The sequence below is a fragment of the Blastocystis sp. subtype 4 genome (assembly GCF_000743755.1).
Source record: "Blastocystis sp. subtype 4 strain WR1 chromosome Unknown seqid_0113, whole genome shotgun sequence".
Lineage (NCBI taxonomy): Eukaryota > Bigyra > Opalinata > Blastocystidae > Blastocystis > Blastocystis sp. subtype 4.
Genome location: NW_014569434.1, coordinates 1 through 19,459, shown reverse-complemented (window position 1 = coordinate 19,459; position 19,459 = coordinate 1). Strand labels below are relative to the sequence as shown.

The 19,459-nt window shown below is 39.6% G+C and overlaps 11 protein-coding genes across 11 annotated transcripts; 4 read left to right on the top strand and 7 right to left on the bottom strand.

The window, feature by feature from the left end:
• Positions 1-1,883: 1,883 nt before the first annotated feature.
• On the bottom strand, positions 1,884-3,776 carry JH06_1887 (hypothetical protein; the record flags this gene model as incomplete). The annotated part of the gene is made up of 9 exons (XM_014672115.1): positions 1,884-2,018; positions 2,049-2,194; positions 2,224-2,326; positions 2,357-2,519; positions 2,550-3,017; positions 3,048-3,216; positions 3,248-3,401; positions 3,432-3,483; positions 3,514-3,776. 9 exons carry the CDS (start codon positions 3,774-3,776, stop codon positions 1,884-1,886), a joined length of 1,653 nt encoding a protein of 550 aa, XP_014527601.1.
• A 183-nt stretch (positions 3,777-3,959) lies between these two features.
• JH06_1886 (hypothetical protein) lies at positions 3,960-4,354 on the bottom strand (the record flags this gene model as incomplete). The annotated part of the gene is made up of 2 exons (XM_014672114.1): positions 3,960-4,241; positions 4,271-4,354. 2 exons carry the CDS (start codon positions 4,352-4,354, stop codon positions 3,960-3,962), a joined length of 366 nt encoding a protein of 121 aa, XP_014527600.1.
• Positions 4,355-4,990: 636 nt separating this feature from the next.
• On the bottom strand, positions 4,991-5,422 carry JH06_1885 (hypothetical protein; the record flags this gene model as incomplete). Its single annotated transcript, XM_014672113.1, is given in 4 exon segments — positions 4,991-5,144; positions 5,175-5,257; positions 5,303-5,383; positions 5,399-5,422. The coding sequence occupies 4 exon segments, from the start codon at positions 5,420-5,422 to the stop codon at positions 4,991-4,993; spliced, it is 342 nt and encodes a 113-aa protein (XP_014527599.1).
• A 303-nt stretch (positions 5,423-5,725) lies between these two features.
• Positions 5,726-6,928, bottom strand: JH06_1884 (SBDS family protein; the record flags this gene model as incomplete). The annotated part of the gene is made up of 7 exons (XM_014672112.1): positions 5,726-6,192; positions 6,224-6,380; positions 6,411-6,480; positions 6,511-6,641; positions 6,672-6,752; positions 6,785-6,862; positions 6,905-6,928. The coding sequence occupies 7 exons, from the start codon at positions 6,926-6,928 to the stop codon at positions 5,726-5,728; spliced, it is 1,008 nt and encodes a 335-aa protein (XP_014527598.1).
• A 62-nt stretch (positions 6,929-6,990) lies between these two features.
• On the top strand, positions 6,991-7,684 carry JH06_1883 (RAS-related protein RNH1-like protein; the record flags this gene model as incomplete). Its single annotated transcript, XM_014672111.1, is given in 4 exon segments — positions 6,991-7,023; positions 7,060-7,187; positions 7,204-7,639; positions 7,670-7,684. 4 exon segments carry the CDS (start codon positions 6,991-6,993, stop codon positions 7,682-7,684), a joined length of 612 nt encoding a protein of 203 aa, XP_014527597.1.
• Positions 7,685-7,706: 22 nt separating this feature from the next.
• Positions 7,707-9,572, bottom strand: JH06_1882 (hypothetical protein; the record flags this gene model as incomplete). The annotated part of the gene is given in 9 exon segments (XM_014672110.1): positions 7,707-7,951; positions 7,983-8,312; positions 8,328-8,542; positions 8,574-8,721; positions 8,752-8,888; positions 8,918-8,989; positions 9,020-9,315; positions 9,369-9,429; positions 9,460-9,572. 9 exon segments carry the CDS (start codon positions 9,570-9,572, stop codon positions 7,707-7,709), a joined length of 1,617 nt encoding a protein of 538 aa, XP_014527596.1.
• A 173-nt stretch (positions 9,573-9,745) lies between these two features.
• Positions 9,746-11,361, bottom strand: JH06_1881 (molecular chaperone; the record flags this gene model as incomplete). Its single annotated transcript, XM_014672109.1, has 2 exons — positions 9,746-11,309; positions 11,330-11,361. The coding sequence occupies 2 exons, from the start codon at positions 11,359-11,361 to the stop codon at positions 9,746-9,748; spliced, it is 1,596 nt and encodes a 531-aa protein (XP_014527595.1).
• A 158-nt stretch (positions 11,362-11,519) lies between these two features.
• On the bottom strand, positions 11,520-12,287 carry JH06_1880 (hypothetical protein; the record flags this gene model as incomplete). Its single annotated transcript, XM_014672108.1, has 3 exons — positions 11,520-11,741; positions 11,770-12,241; positions 12,271-12,287. The coding sequence occupies 3 exons, from the start codon at positions 12,285-12,287 to the stop codon at positions 11,520-11,522; spliced, it is 711 nt and encodes a 236-aa protein (XP_014527594.1).
• Positions 12,288-12,760: 473 nt separating this feature from the next.
• Positions 12,761-15,421, top strand: JH06_1879 (coronin like protein; the record flags this gene model as incomplete). Its single annotated transcript, XM_014672107.1, has 13 exons — positions 12,761-12,815; positions 12,846-13,023; positions 13,052-13,130; positions 13,160-13,293; positions 13,323-13,689; positions 13,720-13,840; positions 13,871-13,970; positions 14,001-14,079; positions 14,110-14,366; positions 14,396-14,544; positions 14,574-14,615; positions 14,646-14,673; positions 14,704-15,421. 13 exons carry the CDS (start codon positions 12,761-12,763, stop codon positions 15,419-15,421), a joined length of 2,307 nt encoding a protein of 768 aa, XP_014527593.1.
• Positions 15,422-15,487: 66 nt separating this feature from the next.
• Positions 15,488-16,699, top strand: JH06_1878 (hypothetical protein; the record flags this gene model as incomplete). The annotated part of the gene is given in 6 exon segments (XM_014672106.1): positions 15,488-15,578; positions 15,613-16,172; positions 16,202-16,384; positions 16,413-16,538; positions 16,556-16,572; positions 16,600-16,699. 6 exon segments carry the CDS (start codon positions 15,488-15,490, stop codon positions 16,697-16,699), a joined length of 1,077 nt encoding a protein of 358 aa, XP_014527592.1.
• Positions 16,700-17,242: 543 nt separating this feature from the next.
• On the top strand, positions 17,243-18,257 carry JH06_1877 (hypothetical protein; the record flags this gene model as incomplete). The annotated part of the gene is made up of 4 exons (XM_014672105.1): positions 17,243-17,302; positions 17,334-17,492; positions 17,523-18,077; positions 18,108-18,257. The coding sequence occupies 4 exons, from the start codon at positions 17,243-17,245 to the stop codon at positions 18,255-18,257; spliced, it is 924 nt and encodes a 307-aa protein (XP_014527591.1).
• Positions 18,258-19,459: the final 1,202 nt, after the last annotated feature.

Sequence of the window (19,459 nt, the reverse complement as noted above, 5' to 3'; positions counted from 1 at the left end):
TTCAAAGGGCTATCACTCTTTGGATTGTTTTCATTCTTTATTAAATAAGTTCACTATTTTTATGAATTAGGTGTGAGTGAATTTGGTGCCACCCCATTATTTTTCGTGTATTACAAATTCGTTCATATGGTTCTACTTTATTGGCTTGTTGAGATGGATATTTGTATTCAATTGGATCGATGTGAAATGGTCATCAATTCGAATACAGGATGTGTATCAAACAGGATATTGTAGTGAACACTTAACATATTAATCTTACCCACTATCATACTGTTACAACATTTTCTTGGGTTTCATGACTATGAGAGATGACTATTGATATGACATGTATGTAAACAAATGCATTATTCTCTTTTGAATTCAGGTACCGTAGTGCGTTCTTCACCAAATCGTTCATTAAATACCATGTTCCTAGTCTCATAGCGAAGGGTGGGTTTCACATTCTCTTCACTAGAATAGCCGAACGGTACGAGACCCACTACAAAGTATCGTTTTGGACAGTGAATTAGTTCACTCACATGTCGGCCGTCAAAACCCTCCATGATGAGAGAACATAATCCATGGGCTTGACAAGACAATACAAATAATTCCATTGGGAAGATAGTCTGTTTGATACTCCATTCCTACAGATTAATAAACCATTGTACCATTACTCGATTTGTATAGTATTCTTGAGCAAAAGATTTGTTGGACTTTTGCTTCAACGAACATTTGGCCATAAGACCTGCTATTCCACCCTTTCCTATCAATGTACCAAAACGACTCAATGTATATCCAACTTTGTTCTCATCCAGTCCTTCGCGCTTCCAGAGTACTTTATATGCTTCTCCCGTCATGCTGGGTTCTATTCCTTGAAAAAGAAGAATGATTGTTACCTGTATCAGCAAGGAATACGGCAACTCCAGGAACCTGACGGATCACGTTGGCATTCTTTTTCGGCATGCGGGTAGCCAACTTCTCTAGATTCGCCTTATCTTTCAGAATGACAATTTTGTATGGTTGCCAGTTATATGCTGTTGGGGCAAGCTAGACTCAGATGGCATACCAAATAGATACAACGGTTTCAGACAGAATCTTGTCAAGAAGTGAATCATCCACACTTTGTTGTTTGTATTGTCTACAGCTAGTTCTTGATCGAATAATCTCGTCAAAGCCTTTGGTACACAACTCAACATCACGCACTGTAGAAAAGACCTAGATATCACCACAACCCAGTTTCGAAAACGCGTATATTACGAAGAGCAAGTTTAGAAGTAAGAGCCAACATGTATCTGAGATTACAAATATATCACGTCTATGTCATTAAAAGGAAAAACAAACAAAATGAAACTAAATAACATTCAAATCAGGAAGAACACAAATAATGATATCATCTTTATTGAACAGATAATGAGGAGAAGGAATAGCAACAACAAACGGTTCTCCAGTAATCCGACTTCGTTTCCTCACTCCCAGAATCATTAATCCTTTTGTGGCCAAAAGGTCATAAAAGACTTCCGAAGCGACATTGGCTGTATGAGAGCCCACAGTATATTCGACAAAGCGATTCCCTACATTGAATTCCATTTCTCATTTCTACCATTGGTTTCAGAAAGAAGAATCTCTAATGCTGTGATTGATGATTCAAAACATGCAGAAAGAGCGTTCATTTCCTGAACTGTTTCATCTACATAACTAGTGTTAAATTGGTATTAGCATTGATACATATTGCCCGCAGCAAACTCAGGAATGAAATAATACTTGTTATCATAATAATCAAACGAAGGTGGACAAGGCAATCGAATGATGTTGGTTAAGGAGCAGGCTCTCTCTACGTGCAACAGATAGTTATGTGCGTATTGATGCGTTTCCATATCTTCTGGACGCTAGAGATGAATCCCGTATCAATCACCTGCCAGTTTTTCACCATATTTCATGTTCTCCAATTTTCCGAATTTCTGGAAATGTTCAAGCGTTAGCAGCGAAATCGCAGATGCCTTGTCAAACTCTGATGGACCAGTAGGGTCTTCTTCAGAAGGCTATCGTAAAGCAATGAATATAAACAATACCCGATAATCCTGCCATTTGGTATATGGCATTAAGAGGACACGGTCAGCTGTATCAGCATGAGCAGCAGCAAGTGCAGTCATATCTGTAGATTCTCCTTGAACGAAATGAAGCTTGTTCTGAAAGAGAGATTCCAATTGACCCCATTCTACATTTAGATCCCAATTTCAAGAGTACCTGGAAAAGGTGATGGTGCTATAATCGTAACTTCAGGAACAGAATTGTTAATGGTATGGCGTAGTAATTGATGTAAAAAATTTGACACATTTTGAGGACAACCCTAATTATGGTCGTTTTGTTACATACATACACTAATCACAATTGATTTCACTTCAACAGAGAATTTGGTTGTATGAAAAGTGGTTTCCTTATCACCATGAAGAGAGCTACTAGGAAGATGCATTAATGTGAGACTCGACTTAGGAGGTGTACTGGAAGGATTGAAAGGGCGCTTCATTCGAGAAAAGGAATATCTTTCTAATTAGAAGATATCTATGGAATACTTATTGAACGAATGGAATGAAGATTTGTTTGGTAAACTATCAGATTCGGATTGTGTCGTGGAATTACTATGAACACTTGTAGTATATCCTTCCTCTCCTGAGGACTCAGGATGCTTCATTCGCGAAATTCCCCAAATACCCATCATTTTGGTATTGACATCTGTTACCTCCTTCTTTGACAAATGGTCTCCAGGACTCATCGAAGGAGGTGAAACGATCTCCGAATTCAATGCTTCATCCAACTGTTCTTTCCGTTTGAGTTCTTGCTTCATTGCTTCATGTTCAGCATCCACAACACTCAAATCATCATCTGATTCATAGTAATGAGGATTCGAGTAATGACATGAGTCCAATGCCACAATGTCTTTATTCTCTTGAATATCCATTGAGGTCAGCATTAATGATCTAGCTGTCATGGATCTCTCCACAGCAATTGTATCAACTGATTGAGCAACGGTAGTCACAGAACTATTGGTCATTTCCATAATCATCACATACGATTGTTCCTCCTCATCACTCACTTCAAGTACTTCTTCTTGTTTCATTGGATTCATTTCGATATCAAGGGAGGTTCCCTCACTACGTCGCATTCCAACATTCTCCTCAGGAATAATGTTCAAGAAACTGATAGTATTGGGAATCGAGGTTGAAGTGAATGGATCCGAAACTATTGGTGTCATTCCAAAAAAAGATCCAACTTTGACTATTGACCACACATTCCAAAATCACCTCCGAATTCAGCACTTCTAAACAGGCTAAAGCTGATCTTTTTGAAGTGGTGAATATATGCAAGCGATCTCTCAGTTCGATACGTTCATGAACCGGATTGATTCTCATCCCTCCATTAAACTTCTAATATTAACTTCTATCCACAAATATTACTGTCATAGCAAATAACAATTGTCCTGTAAGCTTATAGATTGCAATGCATGCTCTTTAACTCAGAATGAAACTCCTTTCTTACTGTCCAAATGTAACTCCCCTTTGTAATTCTTCTACAGAAACTGTGTATAGAGACTTCACAGAACTCCGTCGATATTCATCCTGCCAATCAGTCTCGCTGAGGACATTCAACACATAACCAGGAGAACGAGTACTAGGGATGAGTAATGACACGATCCCATACTTAATTGTTTGATAATTCACAGGGTTTGAAGCCGAGTTTACCGTCTCTCCATACTTTCCCTTCATCAGTAGATGTGTCTTTTCAGTCTTTGTGTAGATCATTTCCTTCGTATCCTAATTATCAAGAAACGAAGTGATAAATACTCTTGTATGCATTAGCAATAGATTATGAAGAAGTGTATAGCAGCCTGGACACAGTAATTCCGTAGCTATTAATGCATGTTTTGTGTACAAAGGAAGATTGATTTTCACTGGCAGGAAGTATTGCTGTGCATGAGTTAATGATTATACATCTACTGGAATAGCAATTACACCAGAACAGATCGAAGTGAAGACCCGCGGTTTTTTTCCATAACTCTCGTACAGCGCTAAATCCTTGATTTTGCTTCGATCCTTTTCTGGCAACGTATTAACATAATCAAGATATTTGCTGTTTGTTACAAAAGAATTTTCGAGTGAGACAAGAGCAATTACAGTTTCTTTGTCTCTGGCAACGAAATCCTTACGAGGATCAGGAATATAAATCACATCGCTTGCAGACATATACATTGAACGAAGTAGATCATTCTATGATTAACAGAAACAATTGTAAATACATGATTGAAAATGGATCCTTTGAAAAACTGAACACGCATAACAAATCGATGTTTCCAATAAGGTGAATGTCTAAAATCATTCATATTCAGAGTTGGAGACAGAACAGCCACTAATCCTCATTCCATCCATAAACGCATACAAATGAAATCTTCTCCTACAAAGTCTTCTCGCCACTGGTAAACAAGTACAGAGTATACATCACGATAGGAACAATATCCCGTGAGAAGAATGTGACGTTTGTTTGTCTTGTTTTCCAATCTGGAACGGTCTCGTAATGCAGTGTCATTCTTTTTCAATCGATATAAGATAATCAGCTATTTGTTAGATGCGACATTTGTAATCACATTCTTAGGGACAAAAATCACGATCATTGCATAGAACCAAATCAGGAGAACTTTTCCCCAAAAGGTTCGTGGATAAATCTCTCCATACCCAACTCCCAGAGCCGATGTCAAAATGAAGAATCTTTCTCTTAGTCTCGATTTGCAATCTTACACGGAGGTTAACATATCAAGATGAACTCCATATGGGCTCCATTCATTGTATTCAAGTGTCTGGAAGAGAGCTAGAGATGGAGCCGGAATCACAAGAATACATGAGAAGAAGAGAACGACAACACTCGATTTCAGTAAGAAATAGGTGAGATGGTCATTGAAGGCACTCTGAAAACGAATCAAATCACGTCGTTGAAACATGCGCAGAAGTCGGATTAAGCGAAGTCAAAATGAAGAAAACACGAACGAATGATCGAATAGGATATAGATTCGGAAGGCAGGAAGCTTCACAATCCAAGCAGCGATGTGGTCTGTCTTTTTCATAATAATCATAATAATGAGGACAGGAAACGATGTCATGACATCAATCAATCCAGGTCTATGACTGAGATAAGAGAAGCACAGTAACTCAGAAAACAGAAAAGCCCACTTGTTTGGAGCAAGGTAAAACGTCAGACAAAAATCAAATGTATAATAAATACTTACAGCTAACTAGATATGACTCCGCTTCCCCGAAAATACAGAAAAATACCAGACCCATGGAGGAATGTAGACGTCAACTTCATTCATATACATAACGAAGATGACCCAACCCATTCCAGAAAAGAAGGTATTCAACTAAAAATGAAAAACAAAACATTCTCCATGCAAATGCATAAATGTAGAAGAAACTAGAGTAGTCCAAGATGTCAGCAATCTTATCTTTCAGTCGCTTTTTCTTCTTTTCCTGAACTATTCATCAGACTACTCACAAAACAACAACTTCGCGGCTGTTCTATATGACTTGTTATCGTATAATCGTAGAAACCTTTCGTACTCTGATAAGTATCATAATAGTAAGGCTATAAATATCAGATAAACAGGGTGATTACTTCTTGGACCATGACACGATCCGACAATATAAATGACCTGTAACACACTTCCGCGGTTATATACAACAAACAAATCAAAGGATACTTGTTATGTAGCTACAGAATCTTGCTTTAAGAATAATTCACGATCCGTTTCATCAAGAGAATTGAACTCAGACTCACTGATCACAGGTAATCCTTTGTTCTTGCGTTTAAGATTGAATCGGTGCCAATCACTACGGAAATGCTCACGATGCTCATTTGCAGTATTGAACCCAGCTTCACATGAACTACATTTGAACTTCATTGACACCATTTCTGTTTTCACAGGTTCCACTGGAGCAGGATCTACAACGTGCTCAGCACAGGTGTTCGAATCGGATGGCTTCTCTTCAGGTACATATTTGTGTTGAAGAATCTCACAAGCAATTGAAGGGTTCTGTTGGCAAAGGACATCCACAGCTCTGTAGCTTTTTGGGTCAATGCAGCACTTCCAGTTCAATGAAATTGGTGTGTCATCTTTGGAAATCACATGAACACCTTCTTCTTTACAAAACGCATCTAAAACACTCTCTTCTATCCATGAATAAACTCTACTTCACCATACTCTTCTTCTTGCAGGTGAACTGAATCAACATTTGCATTCGCTCAATCCGCATCACCTTTTTCAGAATATTGATAATCTCGAGAGCCTGCTTCTTTGCACTTTGGTTTAATCGAAGTGACACATGAGCATCCTTCATAGCTCGTTGAATCATACTTACCTACATATTAGTAGACTATTCCATTCATACAGTAAAGGGAGCATCTGTATCAGGATTGTAACACATTTCAGAAATCAGAGTCGATACTTCCTGATTCATCCTATCAATCAACAAAAGCAACGACTCATACGCCTGAAGTTGATGTTCACGTTCCTTTCCTGAAATCTGTTCAACACCCTTCTCCAGAATGATTTTACTGATTACAGAGGTGTCTGTAGTTCCAAAGCAATGCATCAAATCCTCATGACTCGCAGTCACTCCCTAACAATGACACTTTCACTCCGATTCGACTTTAGATGCATTCAAGAAGATATTTGGAATTTGAAGTACCTCGTCAATATCCTTTTCAATCCCATTTCGCCAATTGATGATCTACCCCGTAACTCACAACCACTTTTTCAAACCTTATTCTTATAACAAGCGATCTCAAATCTCTTTCCCTTATACTCATAGCGAATGATCGCTACGTTTGTCAATTTGATCTATCCAATCACTGTATAGCCACAATGAATTACCTTTCCTACAGGCTGAACGATTCGATTACTCATTATTTGACGAGAGCATCCTGTTAAAACGGCTTCTCGGCTCCGAATCTTGTTGAAGCTTAACAATGTCTATAGAAAACCAATTGGTTGGAATCAAGGTATTTCTGTAATTAGCGATCTAGATGATCTTGTAGGTTGTTCTATTGGGAGATGCTGCAACTGGAAAGTCAAGTTTGCTAATGCGATATACAACGGGACAGTTCAACTCACAAATCGATAGTACAATTGGAGCAGCATTTAAATCGAAGTGCAGATATGTTGTGTTTCTGATGTCGTAGGGTGATTACGAAGGGTGAGAAGCAATTCCGATTGGATATCTGGGATACAGCCGGACAAGAGCGGTATCGATCTATTCTTCCTATGTATTACCGAAATGCTGCAGCTGCTGTTTTGGTTATAGATGTGACAGAGAAGCGCTCATTAGAAGTTGCAGCTCGTTGGATTTTGGATATTCATCAGAAAACCGATAAGGCAGATTGTTATATCATTCTTGCAGTAAATAAGGTGGATCTTAGTGACAAGGCACTAACATTGGCTGAAATACAGCAGTTTTGTGAAGAGAATGGTATCGATTACATGGAAACATCGGCGAAATCGGGTTATAATGTGACAGAATTGTTTGAACAAGTGTGTGATAAGTGTATGAATGTAGGCAAGGAAGTGGTACCAAGCGACGTGATATCTTGTTCGCAACCTCCTCCTGCCTCAAATACTGTAAGTGTGAGTAGGAATGATCAAGAATAGGGATGTTGTAAATGACATGTTTGTTCCAACAAGAAGATCATACAACCATTTTTGGTTTCATAACTCCCTTTCGATCTCGCTTCTTTCCCTTGCAACAACATAATGCAATCACAACAATCACAATTAATACTACAATCACCACAATTACGATAATCATGGTAGCATTAGACGCAGGTTCAGTGGGAACAACAGTTGGAGCCTCTGTTGGGGCCTCAGTAGGAGTCGCTGTGGAAGGGGTAGGAGGCAAGGTAGGAGGAGCCTCAGTAGGTTTGTCAGGATTCTCTATCAATTATCACATTCACATGTTCCTTACCAGTTTCAATCACTAAAATGAACTTCGTAGAGACGGTGTTAACCGTACGAATCACCGAAAACACGTTAAACTTCGCAAGATCTTCTGTAGATCCCGAAATCACACCTGTAGATTCACTAATCGAGAGTGTTGATGGGAGTGGAGGGTAAATAGAATAGGTGGCATCCACAATAGTATCAATAGGAGCATTGGTGATTTGTTGGGTAACATTTGCATACATATAGGAATGTGTATACATGGATTGATCCACCTTCATTCCACAGACATAAGGAGTAAACTCATTGAGACTGGTATCATGGATTTCACCATCGAGAGCTATCTTATCAATCTCTATTTATCTCATACTCAAGAGTTCCAATCGGAAGCGAGTGGAAGGGAGATTGGTTGTGTCATCACACGAATATCGGTATTCTCCATCCTTCGTTTTTGACTCCAGACGAGATGATGACTGTAGCCACTGTGTGCAATCAGGATTGCCTTTACCACAATTTAAGAGTTTCCAGGACTTCACTGCATCCGTTCCTTTTCGATACAGGGTATACTCACTGATCGAAGCAACTCTATGATCACAGATATATCTTGAATCCCTACACAGGAGTAGTGATCGTGAAGTGCATAGAAGTAGAAGAGAACATGGTTTGAGTCTCAGTAAACCCATCAACTACATACGACGCAAGATTGTTTGTCATAGACTTCACACCAGCACTGTGACTCAATGTGAACTGTACAGGAGAACAACCTTCATGTTATCATTTCTTCATTGGCTTACGTTCCTCCTTCATAGATGCATACACAGGGAAAATCGAAAATGTCCAACTCACTTGAATAGCTGTGAATTCCGTATAATGAGCTGAAATCACAAGCACATTGTTTGAGGCTTCTAAAATGTAGGCGGGAACCATCACACTAAGTCAGAAACATGTCAAGGATCCTACTTCACCCACATATAGGATGAGAAGGAACCGGATCCCATAGTAAATAGGAAGTATGGAGCCTCCATTTCGGGCCTAGAAGTAATACTCTCCTTTTTCACTCACTCTGACATATGATCTTTAAAGAGACGAATATCGTTCAGCCAAACACTAATGCCGTGACGATAGTACAAACGAATATAAACATGAGATAGCTTATCTACATCGGGAACATCAAATGAAAAACGAGTAGCATGGTTTCCATTTTCAATACGATTGTTGGCCGTACTAAGTGGGGTCCAACTATCATCCATCACAAAGTTCTTTTTTGTCCAGTCTTCCTCAGTAAAGGAAGCAAAATGGTAGACTGTAGCTCCAGGATTCACAATATTAGTCACTAGAATGAGAATAATAAGTAATGACTACGCTTAAATTCAAATGCAGATTTCTCATTGTAGAGTCTACCGGTGAATACAACTAAGTCGTTTTCTTCAATGATTTGAAGATAGGAGTGCTCATCCCAGAGTCTTCCATCACTACAATGTACAGATTCCTCCATATCCTACGTCTGAAGCAGATTTACTTTATACAACCCATCATCTGTAGGGTCAAGACAATACTCATTGGTCGAGTTTTGATTTGCAGGAACAGCAGCTCCTGTCACTAAAATAGTTTCCATACCATTAATTGTCCCTGAGATAGTAAAAGTTTCCTTATTTCCTCGACTTCCGCTAACTTTGATGACTTTAGCATAATGCTTTTCATCTGAACACTCAGAGGCAACAACTGGGTATGAGAAATTCAAATCCAAAGTCTTACCAAGCGAAAAAATGAAGAAAATAAGGAGACTATTCATTTGAAAGAGTAAAATAATGAAAGGTGAAGAGTAAAGGTGGTAACTGTCGAAATAGTGAAAACAATTGGCACTCTAGAAATAAGGCAATTAATACTGAAAAAGAAAGAGAAAAAGGATTGAAAACAAACAAGGAAATATGAGCCATATACCGCTTCATACTCTTGAGTATAGATTGTACTACGTCCAGAAGTTGGATCATAACAAGTTACAGTTAATACACCGCCAACTTCCATTGACAACTCGATCTCAATATAGTATTCTCCTTTTGGCCTTACTTCAGGTAAAACAAAATTCAGATCATAGATATATCGACATACAGCTTCATCAATCATATTTACAGGTTCGTCTCTCTTTAGATCACCGTTATACTTGAAGATCTTCATATCCACTTGCTTTTGGTTATCTAGAGTCGTTTTAAATAAGTAGCTCTTTCCCGTAAGAGGTAACTTTCCTCCTTTCTTGAGCATAATCAGTACTTTCCCCTCTCCAATACCTAATCCGATGGATTCACTCATGATTTCCTTCACAGTTTGCCTATTTCCAGAGTAGTCTGCCAGAAGCATCAGAGCAGCTCCGTTCGCTACACACTGCTGTCGATTCACCTGAGGGAAGATACAATCACGAAAGAGTTTCTTTGTCTTCTCAGCAACAAGAGTCAGTTGAGAAGATCCTCCAATCATGAAGAAATAGCTTATGTTCCCTGGTTGGAGATGATTTCGTTGCAATAGAAGTTTCACACATTCCAGAGTCTTGTCAACAATAGGATCGATCAAACGATTGAAGGAAGCTTGAGTGACAGGTATGCTAAGTTCGTCGCCTGTGAAAGGTGATGTATCAAAATCGGTACATTGTTGTGTGAACAGCGCTAATTTGATCTCTTCACTCTTTTCTTTGAGAGCGCTTCGTTTCCGTAGGGCCTGCTTTGATTTTTTAATCAATTCTGTTCCATATTGGTTGCGATATTGCTGCTCAATGAATTCTGAGAGAGTAATGTCTACATCATTTCCTCCTAAATAGGGATTGCCTCCTTGATCCACAATAACAAATCCATCTTCATGCGAGTACTTCATCAGGGAAACATCAAAGGTGCCACCTCCAAAATCGTATACCAGGAACTTCGAATTGTTCTTGAATCCATCCTCTTGACTATAGTACCAAGATAGAGCGGCAGCAGCCGGTTCAGTGATGAGTTTCTTGATGGTGAGTCCAGCTAGCCGAGCAGCTTCTTTGATTTTATTACACTGATAGTCCTTATAGTCAGCTGGAACTGTAAGATAGGCAGCATCAAACACACGAGGATTACAATAAGCTTCAGCTCGTCTCTTGAATTCCTTGAACAACTCACATGCAACATCGACACAATTGACACGCATACCATTATTACTAACAACAAAGTAGGGATAATCATCCTCTCCACGGACGACTTCACAGCCAAATATACTTTTATTTTTCAATTGCTCATAGTAAGAATATGGTTGCCCAATAAGTCTTTTCACACTTCCAACAACAAAACGTCCATCACGTCCCATACTCTTCTTCGCTGTAATTCCTGTGACTATTCTATCATTATAATACATGACATAAGAAGGAAATAAGGAAGATCCAGTTTCATCAGTAAGGGCTTCGAAGGAGTTGTTTTTATAAACATACACCGTAGAATTTGATGTACCAAAGTCAATTGCAAGCGTATGATCCATTTAGCAAAGATCTGGAACTTCAGTAATAACAAACAATAACTCAAACTAATAATGCTCTATCCAGGGCAGTTTGTTAAAGCAGAAGTACATTAAGGAAAAAACCTACATGACAAACAGCTGCAATCCTTACAATCATTTCTACTATACACAAAATAAAAGTAATAATCATCCACCACAACCCAATAAACTGTTTCTCCTTCTTTGAGATGCCTAAACAGTCACTGTTTGTGGCTCGGTCACTGCAACCTTTCGTGTAGGCACTGGCAATAAGACTAGGGTCTTGATAGTGCCGTATCTATATCACAATTTTAATACATTCTTACATGAATTGGGATGGTATCCAGAACCTCTTTTCCGTAAGTAACAGATTTCCAGCGATTACTCGCCTCACAACCAACCGGATCGCCATATATCGACCACTCAGAAGGAGAATCGAGAACGAACTGGGTTTCATTCCATCGAACTCGGATACACACTGATTGAATGGACTTGAGTAACTTACTTTTCCGTAGTGTTGTGTTAACAACAATCGAGGATCCATCGGAAATGACAAATGGAATGTAGTAATCCTTTGTTAACGTTACATTGGTAGTGAGAGAATAGCTCGACACATAAATACATCCAACAGATGGATCATCTGATTTAGAACAATTATCACGAATCGGGAAATACTTTCCAGGGCGATTCTGATCAGAAAACAATGGAAACTCCAAACCATACACAAATAACTGAAGATTTGCGTTCTGCATTTCCTTGATACCTATTTGCATCCATTCTTGAGCTTTCTCATTGTATCTACAATTGACACTTTGTTGAATGAATACGCTAGAATATCTTGCATTCTTGCATTTGGAGAGAAGAAAATAGCGACTCCCAGAACAAAGAATGTCGGGGCTAACCAGATTGTATAACAAACCAAGCAACTGCGTGTATGATAATTCGAAGAACTCCCCCATCTGGGGACTGTTGTACTTCGCCCCATGATGTTGAGTATTTGAGGTTCAGTTGTTTACCTTAAATAGATTAATCAGGACTTTTTATATCAGACTGTATAGTGCAGTGGCTAACACGCTCGCCTGACACGCGAGAGATCCCGAGTTCGAGCCTCGGTATAGTCATCTTTTCTTTTCAAGTTTATTGTAATAATGAACACAAAGAGTGGGTATTGTTGTGTCTTAATGATCGGTTCATGAAGAGTGTGCTATGTATGTATTGAACAGAAAATCTGACTATTTCCGTCTCCTCTTTTCAGGATATCAATCCCAAGTTTTCATTCTCTTTGATTTTTAGGAATATCCTTGATTATTTGTGTGTATGGATCCGTATAAAGCATCCAGATTTCGCTTTTTGGATTCTCAGATGTTGACGGGTAGATTTGCACTTGCGTTTGTTTAAGTAGATACGTGTCGGTACACCGACATTAGCCTCCCGTCATCCAATGTGGACCAAGTAGTTGTGAAAACGAACGGACTTCTGTTTGCTGTGCCTGTAGCTGGTCCCACAGGCCAGTTGTATATTCGACCTGTCTGTGGAAGTGAGCGATATACTCACAATTCGACTCGTTTGAATTGTCATAAGTAGTGATTTCGATACTTGTGGATGTAGATATGCCGTTTCCTCTTTTGCCTTCGATCCATTTAATAGTTCGCTTCTGTTGACTGGAGCTGATGATGGAGAGATTAAGGTATTTTCTACAGGCTTGTTTGATTATAGTTATGGAAGATTCCAAAGGAGGGTGTTATTGACCCTGGATTGGAGCCTGTTCTTACATTGGAGGGACATCGCAGGAAAGTCGTTACTATGGAGTATAACCCCGTGGCGTCCAACATTGTTGCAACGGGTTCGAGGTACTGGATCGAATATGAATGATATCTAGTGACGGTACTTGTCGTGTATGGGATGTGTTCAGTACCAAGGAGATTACAACAATGGCAGTGAAGGAAATCCAGCTCCAGGAGATGAAATGGGATTTTACAGGCTCTTTACTATGTACTGGTTTGAAGAATCGAGAGTATCGTATCTGGGACTCACGTACTTCATCGACTGTTGTGACATGGGAAGTATTGTTTAAATATTCTCTTTATCCTCAGGGACACGCTTCTCCTCGCCGTAGTTATATGACATGGTTAGGAGATAGTTATTATTTGGTAACGACTGGTTATAGTCGTCGAAGTAATCGTGAAGTGGTCCTTCGGGATATTCGGAACATTGAGAATTCGGTATACACGATCACAGCCGATAATGTGGAATTGTGTCTTTATCATAAGATATAGAGTCCAGGCCCCTTTGTTCCTTTCTATAATCCATGCTGTCATGTGTTATGGTATGCAGGACGAGGTGATGCAAAGCTGAATGGGATTGATGTTGATGATGTGAGTATGTGGACAAATCGAGGTGAGATCGAAGTCTTTATCTTATGCTTAGAAGGAGGTAACTGTATCCTAATTAGTCTTCGGAGCAGTGTTAAGTCTCTTGCAATGGTTCCTCAACATCTCCTTGACTTCAACAAGAATGAGGTTGACAGGTGTTCATTCTAACTCGTTCTAAGGACTAGATTCCTTCGTATTAATGTGGATTCGGGTATTGACGAGATGTCGATTTCGATGCCTCATCAAGCTGGAGCTAGTATTCAAGTGAGATTGACCTCTTCTTCTCATCTCTAGGAGATTTATGGAAAATGTCCGGCACCATCAGCAGCTATCTCATCTGCTGATTGGATTCGTGGTGTTATCACCAAACCTGCTTCTATATCCAAAGGATTACTTCGATCGGATTCGGATAGTGAAATGAAGTTGTTAAAACCAGCTGATATCGAGCAATGGTTACAGAGTTTCCGTTCTAAGAGTACTGATATGAATGAAGTGTGTAACTTAGATTTGTCTTCAGAATCAGTCCAACAACTCCAGAAGCAGATGCAATCGTAGGAGTTCTAGTGAGATATTAGTCTAGACTAGCGTCAACAGTTCAGCAAAGCAGCAAAGTTACACTGACTACACTCCAGTCCCAACATGATGGTATTTCTCGTGTCTCTACATTCTCCAATCGGAGTGGTTCATCCGCCATGGAGATGAAGGATGATCGGGTTACCTCCAAAGGAAGTAGGAATTATAGTCATGTATCAGTCTAGTAACTCGTCGTTCATCCATTTTCAAGGCTCCTGATAGTTATCGTAGGTTTTCGCATATTGGCTCATTTATAGAGACAATTATTAAAGGAGGAGGTGCTGTGTTGGGATTCTGCTAGCAAGTGATTCATAGTGCTCAATTAGAAAAGTCTCGGACTCGCCTCTGTCTCAACTTGCAGGCAAAGGGAACACAGCCTAAGTCTTCTTCAGCTGTTTCGATTCCTGGTACTCATAGACCTGATTCTCCTACAGGCTCACAACCTCCTCGGACATCTGTCTCTCAAAGTACTTCCGCTGTGACTCAGCCACGTTCTCCATCCATCAGTCAGCCAGTTCGTGTCACATCGGCTGTTGCTCCTCAGTCACGTTCATCAACTGTTGCTCAATCTCAGTCCCGAAGTGCTTCCATTGCTCAGCCTCAAATCCGAGGCCCTCCATCTATTGCCCAACCTCAAATCCGCAGAACAGCCGACTACTTGCCAAGCAACTCTGATTCAACTCAACAACGAGTCCCTTCCGATCACCCACCAACTGTGGGAGAAATACGGCGCTCCTATAACCAGTCACCTGCTCCAGAAGTAGCCAACCGACAAGGAAGTTCCCGTTCTTCAGTAGTACTTCCTCGTTTTTCTTCTATGAGTGGAAGTGAATCTGAAGAGATCATTAAGAGACTCGATTCTTTAGAACAACGACTCCAAGCTGTTGAATCAATGGCCAAACAACTAGAAAAGCTAACAGTAGCTGTAGAGCAATTGACAACAGGATCGTCCAGATTTAGTGAAGACAAATTAAGCGATATTGATGATATGCGACAGTCCCTAGAGGTGATTCGACGAAGACTCGGATGTTAATGTGTTATTTTAACATTGTTTTCTCTAATTCATTTTCGTGGAGAGTTCCATTTGAGATTCTCGCTAATGAATTCGATCTTGCTTATTTTTCTGTTTTTAGCCTCTGGTGTCGTTGATACTCTATGTGCTCAGAGGATTGTTTATTTAGGCGCAACAAGTACGTAATCCTTGTATCGAATTATTTGAAATAGATATGAGATCTATGTTCAGTCTATTTGCATATTACTTCTCTTCTGCCCTTATTGGACTCTCTCCAATTCAGTTTGCTGATGTTTCACCTTCTGGTTCTGATCAACAAAAGCTTTCGAGAGATGATATCGAATCCCAGTTGCTCCTTCAAAGAGAGAGTGATGTAGTGATCAAAGAGTCCAAGTCCATTCAGAATTCTTCGCGGGCACTTCGTATTGCATATGTTGCTACTGCTTTGTGTGACTTTACGGGATATATTATTCGAACAATTGGGTCTATTTGGTCTGATTGCATCATGTATAGACTCTCTTATTGTGGTAGTGGTTTGTTTCAAGTTGCCTTTAGTTCTGTTGCTATTTGGAGTGCCCTCTTTTCCTTCGTCTTTTTGAAACGAAAGATCAGCCCACTCCAATGGCTAGGAATCCTTATTGTGACATTTGGATTAATCTTGTCACCACTATCAACTAATACATCAGGTAATTCTCCTCTCACTGGCATTCTTCTGACTCTTTTGGGTGCTCAGTTCTACGCTCTTAGCTACATTCTCAATGAGTACATTTCTGTACGTAATGTCTTCTTATCGTTATATAGACACTTCCTGGGAATAAAGGATCGAAAGAGACGTGCAAATGGATCGGCATCATTAATACTTCCATATCATTGTTATTGATCTGTTTTGATACTTGTACTTGCTTAGATTCCCGATGTTCTTTAGATCCTCACCGTCAAACCTTGATTCTTCGTCCCTTGTTATCCCATCATGCTACTCTTACAGTATTCTTTTTAATCTCTTTTAATTTAGATGGCACTGAAAGCAACGGGACTCTATATTCTATCGCATTTTGTTCATTCTTGGGCTTTGTTTTCGATTCAAGGCGTTCTTGGTGCTGTTTGGACAGGTCTCTTGCAATGTGTTCGTGCCTGTGTTGTATTTCTTGTGTCTAGTTACTTGTTTTGCAAGTAGGTTATTCATGCGAAGTGTAAAGTAGAATGGATGTAAACCAATGTCTTACTACAAGTAAAGCAGTCGCTACCATCATTGTGTGTCTAGGTATTCTAATCTTTAATAAAGGAAAGATCCAAGCATAAAAATCTCCTTGTCAGACTGATAGAGTTGTATAGAAAGAAAAAAGAACTGTTTGTTAGAACAACGCATGTTCCGTCTTCATAGAGAAGGTTATGTCTGAAATTAAACAGTCCCAGAGATGGACCGACAGGTACAATGATTACTCTCTCGATATCAGGTATTAATATATGAAAAACAGGAGAGAGATTTGAATTCTCGCGATTCTACCCCCATGGTTATTGACAGTTTCAAATGGCTGGTCATCTATTGTCTTTCTCCCTTAAAAGCCAAAAGGATCATTCCCATAACTTCTTGAGAAGTGTAGAGTCAACCATCTCCTTCTCATCTATTGCCTGAAAAGACCTTTCTTCCCAAGAACTGAAGAGCCAGTGAGTGTTGTTTCTGTCGTTGTTAAAAAGGCTTTTAGGTCTCATATAAGTGTGATCATTTTGTTGTAGAAGGGATGGACTAACGTTTTTTATAGACAAATCCGTGAAGAAACTATGAGTAGTTCAAATGTTATAAAGGGTGAAACGAACGAAAATAGCATAGAAAATAGTACATCCATGGGACAGCCAATGGGTTGTGTAAGTCCTAATACCCTTAGTTGTATCGATATCCTGATGGTGGGAGAGGCTGGTGAGATTGATTGTTTAGGGAATGAAAAATCAGAAGGTATCATTAACAAAGAAAACAAAAAGAAGAGCACTTGTTCTGACAGAGAACACTGATGGAGATGATGATGAGTGGCGTCCTGAAATATCCAGTCCTCTGAAACTGGCGATCCCTTTAACAAATACCACATCTTTTCGTTTTGTAAGTCTCGAACAAGAGACTGATTTCTAGTGTGATGATAATGAACAAGAGATCCTTCCCCAGTCCAGTTCTCTCCCATCAGCAACTGGAGAGATTGTTACCTACAACAGTTGCACAAGCACAACCTCCTGTTCGTCTCTCTCTTCATTCAGTCAGAGTTCGATCAAGCGATCGGAGAGCAATGATGCGATTCTTCCTCCCAGCAAAACCCGTCATTTTCCAGTCCATCCTCCGTGCCCTCCTTCGTTTACCTCCTGTTTGACAAATTCAAGGCATGAGTCTGAAGATATTGTAAAGCCAGAACCCACAGTTCGTTCCATATCAAAGAGGCGTGAAGTTGGCGATCGTGTCCGTTTTCATAATACATCCTCAAATACTTCTTCTGGATGTACGTCTTGTAACTGTCGTCGTAGTCATTGCTTGAAACTATATTGTGAATGCTTCAAGAATCGTGGGTATTGTAATAGTGAGTGCAATTGCCTGGCTTGTTACAACAATCCTCGTCACGAAGAGGAACGAGAAGAGACTATTCAGCAGATGCTTAACAGGGATCCGCACTGTTTTGATAGTCATGTTGACAAAAAGGTAGAGAAGGGGAGAATGGATGATGTATAGAGGGGAATCAATCGGAGTGGTTGTCGCTGTCGCAAAACCCATTGTGATAAGAAGTACTGTGAATGTTTCAATTCTGGTGTTCGTTGTGGCGATCAATGTCAGTGTATCGATTGCAAGAACCGCGGCGCTAAAGACCATTTTTCATCCTGATTTTTTCCTACCTGTTTGTAACAGATACATTTTGGCAACTTCATCTCATGGAACAGGATCATGATGTAGACAGTTACAGAGACGAAGAAAGATTACAGAGAGATGTAGAGACGCAAAATGTATCGGTAGATGGTCAGGAGGAAAGATCAGAGTGTATTAGTATTCTCCGACAATTGTTGGATGACGTGGATATGAATATAGTTTCAAAATACTCCTTAATAAAACAATTGGAGGAGGAATGTGGAGAAGAGTTGAAAATGGTTGTCAAAGTGATGTATAGTTTGTCTAGTGAGTACCAAGCAATTAGTGAAGAGATCGATGCATACATCTTCACTCATCGTCAGTCCCAATCAAGTTCAGTGAGTTCTAACACTTCACTGGATTCGTTTTTTCTTGTTGAACCTGCTTTAGCCAAAATTACTGGAAAGCAAGAGTGTTCAGGGAAGGAAGTAGGAATCCAGATATTAGAGCAATCCAATAGATTCTCTTTCATGTCTGGAAGTACATTCATGATCACAATCGAATCCGAGAAAATGAACCTCAAATCATTGATTTAGATGATTCTTTGGCTTTTCTATCTGATAAAGGAAGCATTTCAATTCATGAAGTGACCATATCCTTGCTTTCTTCTTTATTACGTTCCTTGATTGAAAGCAATGATCCGAAAACATATATCTCTTCCCTCTCTCTCTCAGTATCCTGATGTTCCATGTATGTATTCAAATAGATTTCTGATGGGTAGCTGGTAATGAGAACGAAGTAGCAATGTCCAGGGAGGTATGACACTACCCATAGCAAGATTTGTGGTTTGGGAGAATACACTAACCATACTACAGTTATCGATAGATGATTTACTAAGATTCTCTCTTGTTTGTTATTTGGCTCTACAATGGGGGTGTGTGACTATAGTATCAGAGAATTAGGGAAATTCGTTTTATCCCCACCTCACTAACAATTCCTTGAATTGAAGCTCGTTTCTTCATTATCACACCGACTTATCTTAATCAATTAGATACAATGGCTGATATTCAGGAGCAGGTATGTTATGACTAATCGAATTCGAGAGGAGAGTGGATTTTCATAGGAAGCAGGAAGTTAACATGTTTGTAGAACCAAGCTGCCTTCCAGAAGCAGGAAATGTTCTCTTACCGCAAGGTCCATCTCCTTGGTAAGAAGGCCAATCAGCGTTGGTACGCTGATAT